This window comes from Anguilla anguilla, chromosome 2 (genome assembly GCF_013347855.1).
Source record: "Anguilla anguilla isolate fAngAng1 chromosome 2, fAngAng1.pri, whole genome shotgun sequence".
Lineage (NCBI taxonomy): Eukaryota > Metazoa > Chordata > Actinopteri > Anguilliformes > Anguillidae > Anguilla > Anguilla anguilla.
This window is the reverse complement of record NC_049202.1, coordinates 75,364,094-75,370,130: the sequence shown is the minus strand read 5'-3', so window position 1 is coordinate 75,370,130 and position 6,037 is coordinate 75,364,094. Positions and strand designations below refer to the sequence as shown.

At 50.8% G+C, this 6,037-nt stretch overlaps 1 protein-coding gene across 1 annotated transcript; it reads right to left on the bottom strand.

Annotated features, from left to right (window-relative positions):
• Positions 1–223: 223 nt before the first annotated feature.
• On the bottom strand, positions 224–3,561 carry socs3b (suppressor of cytokine signaling 3b). Its single transcript, XM_035407431.1, has one exon. The coding sequence runs from the start codon at positions 3,460–3,462 to the stop codon at positions 2,659–2,661; it is 804 nt and encodes a 267-aa protein (XP_035263322.1). The 5' UTR covers positions 3,463–3,561; the 3' UTR covers positions 224–2,658.
• Between the last annotated feature and the right edge of the window lie 2,476 nt (positions 3,562–6,037).

The window sequence follows — 6,037 nt, the reverse complement described above, 5'->3', positions numbered from 1 at the left end:
GAGGGAAATGGTTGGTAAAAAGGTGAACTGAGGCAGTTTTGAAGAAGAAGGAATATGAACAGGAGTTCTACTCTAGGGTCAGTTCTCATTTTTAGCAGATGATGCCTGACGTTGGGAGATGCACAGGGGGAACTGACCCTAGATCAGCACTGAAGCATCGCGTGCAGTAGCAGTGTACTTTTACACAACCTCACCGTGGCAAACACAGGACACGAGGATAAGGTTTTCATTTCGTAAAAATAGTGCTCTTTAATATAAATTACTGAAATGTCTTATAAATATATATATATGTGCAAAGTCTCTTTCATTACAGTTGTCTTTGCTGTTTGTTATGCTTTCATTTTATGACCTTCAAGCTTGTACTGCCAGCTACCTGGCCAAAGATTAAGACGCCATCTTTATAAAAGATAGAGAAAAAAATCAATAATGTATGCTGTCTTGGTTCGCTATCACACATGTAAACATTGTCATGGTATAAGAACAAAGAGAGTACTTAAAAATAAAAATGAAAATCTTACAATAAGAGAACCTTTTTGGCCATTCCCCTGATCCCCCTGGGGAAAATAAGCATTCTGCTCAGAATACATTCATCAGTTAACACACCAGTTTTGCTTGTCAGAAACAGAAGCCATCACATTTTGCCCCTGTCCATTTTTAATTCAGTGGGTGTTTGGGACAGTGTGTCTGCGTTCCTCCACAGGGGTACAAGGCCAGGCCCTCCCCAAAGACACAATCCAGCCTCCCCTTTACCACCCCCAACCCTCCCTTTCCTTTCCCCCCTCGCACAAAAACACAAACTTTTAAAAAACTTCTTTCTTAGCTTTTCTTTGTTATTTTGGATTTTCCGCCGTCGCCGTTGGAAACCGCGTTACCACCACAGCAAGCGCCTTTCCCGCTCGGCAGACCAGTGGCGGCGGACGGGACAGCGCGGCAACACTGAGGCTGCATTCACACCAGATCAGGCAATGCGGCACCTTGCCGCAGGGCTGTGCGGCGGTGTGGGCGTGTCATTACATGGCCCATTTGTGTGACGTCATGTTGTGAACTTTAACCCCTCCCCCTGTCCGCTAACTCAAAAAAAAAAAAAAAAAAAAAAAAAATGGAAACAAACGCAAACCGAAGGAAGCTTCTTGCAATCGTTATTTTGCAGCGTAGACTGCCAGCCACACGCAGACGTCGAAGCTGGGTACACGAAATAAACCAAGCGAGGACACAACTGGTAGAGTATCATCGTTTGGTCCATGAACTCCATAGTGCTAGGTACAATAAACTAACATGCAAGAACTGCTAAATAGCGAATCTTTTATACAGCTTAATTCCGACGTTTGGAATTGATTTAGCTAGTAATTATTGTTTCGGTACTCGTCCCATTACCCAGTACTGTCAAATCACTATGACGATCATCATATCAAATCTTAGGAAATGAATCACATCAGTAATTCATCTGACATTTGCTCGGTAAACAGCGGACTGCTACATGGTAATTCAAACAACTTACATGATTGGCCACTGCAGCGTGATGTCGGGTTGCGTTCCGGCAAAAGTTGATTCTGGTTCTGCTTTCTTGCCGCAGGCCGCTACGGTTTTTTTCTGCGCCCCATGCGGTCCCCACTCCCGCAGCCTAAACGCACTACCCCCATTCAAATGAATGGGAAGACTGCCGTTTTACCGCATTGCCTGACCTGGTGTGAATGTAGTCTAAGCCCGTAGGACAGGCACTTTTTATGGACAGATGTTTTTAAAGGACTTCCTGGTCAGTTGCCCTGTGAGGGCTGTGGGCTGTGGTTGCTAGCGGTAACGCAGTGGCTTTGCAGGGTCTCCCCACACACGCTTAAGGGGCAGTGAGCCGCCTCAGGCCCGGCCGGCTCCGTGTGCCGCGCTCAGATGCACATTAACACAGCCTGCTGCTGAGGAAACACCTCCTGCAGGAGGAGCCAAAATGGCAACCAAAACACAAAGAGAGGGGAGAGAGGTGATGGGAGGAGGGAGTCTTTCTTGATTAAGAGAAATGAAATGTATCCTGCCCGGGCAGTATTCTGGAATGGCTTTCCCCCCACAGCGTTCCCTCAATGTTCCTGCAACACTACCACCATCATCATCATCATCATCACAACGTTAGGCTACAGTACAATGTCATGGGAAACGCCAGGAGGACGCCATCTGTCGCCTGGGTTACCATTCACAGTTACCGTGGCCCGAGTCTACAGTGACAACGGGCCTAGCGTCGTGAAGACACCATGGCAATGGTAACCCACGCCGACCGGCATATCCTGTCCCGGAACCAGGGGGAAAGCAAAGGCTCACACATTGTCCAGACAACTGAACCATCCAATCAGCATGCCCTATCCCGAGACCAGCTTCCATGGCAACGGCAGCATCCTCTCACCACCCGCCCCCCCAACAACATCCCCTGCCCCCCACCCACCCACTTTCCTCATCCAGTCCTAAGATGAGAACACCGTTGACATGGATGACCCATTTCGTCCATGGAAAGTTTTGTCTTCAAGACCCCCCCCCCCCCCACCCCCTTCAGAATGACAGTCCAACCTCAGACTCAGGTGATGTCCATCACCTTAAACAGATCCCAGCGAAAACTGTGTGTGCAGGGGAGGGGGTTCCCCCGGGTCACCATGTGGGGGCGGAGTCTGGGAAGCCTCCTTATATGGGCGCGTCGTACTCCTGCAGGAAGTCCTTGAGCGGGTGGGGCAGCTGGTCGGTCCTGCCGCAGGCGTCCTGGTGGCCGTTGACGGTCTTGCGGCAGAGGTGCTGCAGGGAGGCGGCGGAGGAGCAGAGCGGCCTCAGGAGCTCCAGGGGAACCTTCTCTCCACCAGAATAGATGAAGTAGGCCCCGCGGGGCGAGGAGGCAGATGGGGAGGAGGTGGAGGAGGCGGAGGAGGAGGGGGCGTCCGCGTCCCCGCCATAGGCCTCGCGGGGGGAGGAGGCGGAGGCGGAGGAGGCGGAGGAGGAGGGGGCGTCCGCGTCCCCGCCATAGGCCTCGCGGGGGGAGGAGGCGGAAGCGGAGGGGGAGGAGGAAGAGGAGAAGGGGGCATTGGCGTCCGCGCCCCCGCCCGCACCCCCGCCCGCGCCCGCGGGCATGTAGTGGTGCACCAGCTTGAGCACGCAGTCGAAGCGGGGGGCGGGCTGCACGCTGCGGGGGTCCGTCTGCAGGAAGAAGGCGGCGCTGTCGCACTGCACGCGCAGGTTCTTGGCGCCGCAGGCGGTCTGCACGCTGAGGGTGAAGAAGTGGCGGCGGTCCGAGCTGTCCCGCAGCAGGAAGGTCCCGGCGGGGTGGGGGCGGAGCAGGCCGCTGGCCTCCGAGCCGCTCAGCGCGCCCCAGTAGAACCCGCTCTCCCGCAGCTTCCTCACCGCCTCGCCCACCAGCTGCTGCTGCCGCCGCGAGCAGAAGGTCTTATAGCGGGAGCCCGCCTCCATGACCGGCTCAAACCTGCTGAGGGTTACCATGGCGATGCGTCCGCGACCCGAACCCCCCCGCCCCCCCGCCACCTGGCCAGCACCGGGCACAGACCGGAGGACCAGACGGACGGACGGACGGACGGGGGGGTGGGTGGGAGGCGAGGAGGGGGGGGGAGGGGTGAGGGACTCTGTCTCGGACTAGAACATCTTCCCACACCTTTCTGACACCTGGACAGACAAAAAAAAAGAGTCTTTTAACTGTCAGTGTTGAGAGATAGAGGGGGAGAGAGAGAGAGAGAGAGAGAGAGAGTGCGAGAGAGAGGCACTAGGCGCCAGGGCTAAAGGCCCATTCACAAAAAAAAAAGACCACAGCTAATACCATCATCCAATGAGAAAAGTGTGTAGTGATGCAACATGGGAGTTAAGAAAGGCTACATTACTCAACCATTTGTGTACATATAGACACAGTCACGCACAAATGCACAGACAATGACAGAAATAATAAAACATGTATATTTATATTTGACACATTCTGCTTGGAATCCACAAATCTTGCCTTATAAAGAGATTATGAATGTCGGGCCGTGCAATGTCTGGGATGATTTATGCCCGTGGGAACACACATGTTCCGTCTCGCTGTAAATGCCCCACGCCTCCGCGGTAATGCAGCGATCTGGCGCAATACTGTCCGCAGTCTGCACGAGCACCAAGATTGCATTGTTAGGGCTGTTAACGTAGACCCCGCGCGGGTAATAGCAGTCTAATCGCGTGAGAACGGGATGGTGTGTGTGCGTGTATGTGTGTGTCGGTGAGTTATCCTGTTTCCTCGCAGGCTGTTCTAACAGCTGCCAGTAACCCAATGCCTATTATTCCAAGTTTGGAGACCCAGTCTTCCAGGCTTGGCCAAACGTGCTATGAATGGAGCTGAACTTGGCTGAACCTCGAGACTGAACCTGAGTGGAGACCGTGCAGCAGCCTCCGCTGCGTTATTATTACGCTGGTATGCGTCGTTATTACGAGTTTCTCGAAACTTTGATTTTGGGCTTTTCTCCTTTCTCTCGGCGAAGAATTTCCCGTGATACAAAAATCAATTAAGCCCACGCACAAAATTCAGAATTACGCATGCTTTCAGGTAGCCCGTCTTCTCACCTGCGTGGCTGACGAACAGGCAAGCAAAAGGTGTAGTGCAGCCAACTGCATGTGAGAGACAAAAGAGAAAACATAATTACCTCGATGCTGGTCTTTTCCGATGAGGAAATGGCACCTTGTCCCTTGTTGAAATTCTTAATCCCCCTTTCTACTGGTCGCAAAAAACTGAACGGAACCCTTGCTCTTTATGCCTTGAAATACTGATATTTCAGCCTCTCCGTCCTCTGTGCAGAGGACGATGGAGTCGCGAGTGACTTGAATTCTATGAGCACTGTCAGGCAGTTCATGCTTCGTAGTTACTTTAGGCAGCGGGGACCAGTCAATGATGTTAAAGCCTCTGTCGCAGAGCTAAGCAGAGCACGCCTCGTATGTGTAAAGACTCCACCCCCCTCCCTCCTCTCTCTAACCCCCCTCCTTCGAGGTTCTTTCCAGTAAAAGAGGCAGAATCTGGTGGTATACCGCTTCTGGTAAGAGGGAGGGAGGGAGAGAGAGAGAGAGAACGCGCTTTACAAACACTCTCACGCACAGAGACGCACGCGCGTGCGCCCGCGCACACACACACAAACGCCACAATCTTGGCAGCTTGCCCGTACGCAATCATCATGACCTTTTCATTTTTTTACGGTGCGATTCCTGGTATTCATAGAGAAGTCCTCCCTTCCCCCACACTGCTCGTGCAAGGTGAAAAAGTTCAAGCTTGCAGGAAGAAAATTGCAAAAATACTCCGCCAGTACACGATGTAAGCACGCTATATGCATATAGCACAAACACACTCACAGTGCAATTTATGTCCTGATTTTTTAAATGATAATTGCTGAAGTATTATTATAAGTAGTAGGCTAGTAGTAGTAGTGGTAGTATTAGTAGCAGTAATAGTAGTAGTAGTAGCAGCAGTACTACTAGTAGTAGTAATAGTAGTAGTAGTAGCAGCAGTATTAGTAGTAGTCGTCGTCGTTGTAGTAGTTGTAACGGTCGTTTGCTTTAGTTTTTCCTGCGAAAAGTGTGAGTGATATGAATTTATATATTTTATGGAGATGAGTGCGACTTCGTTTGCACGATGTCCCGAGAGATCCATCTTACGCCCCCTAACGGCCGTAAGAGTCGCGCAGCTCTGGTGCAGAAACCCTGGATGTGTCATTCCACCGTATCCGCTAGAGGTCGCGCTCATCAAGTGGTGCCATTGATAACGAATAGCAATTTTGTCTGTTTGTTCAGAAGTAATGCATTTATTTCAACAACGAATGTTAGAAGACAAAAAAGTTCACTGGCATGCTAGAAAACGTTTTCATGATAATGACAGTATCCTAAATACAGCTATCGACATTCACTGCTTCAATAAAGTCAATGTGCACAAGGACTTGATCAAATGTTAATCTTGAATTTCGCATTCAAAACATATATTTAATTCGCTTGAAAAATATAACGTAAGGTGACAACTAAAATTCGAAATAATTTCAATTTGTTCAATTACATT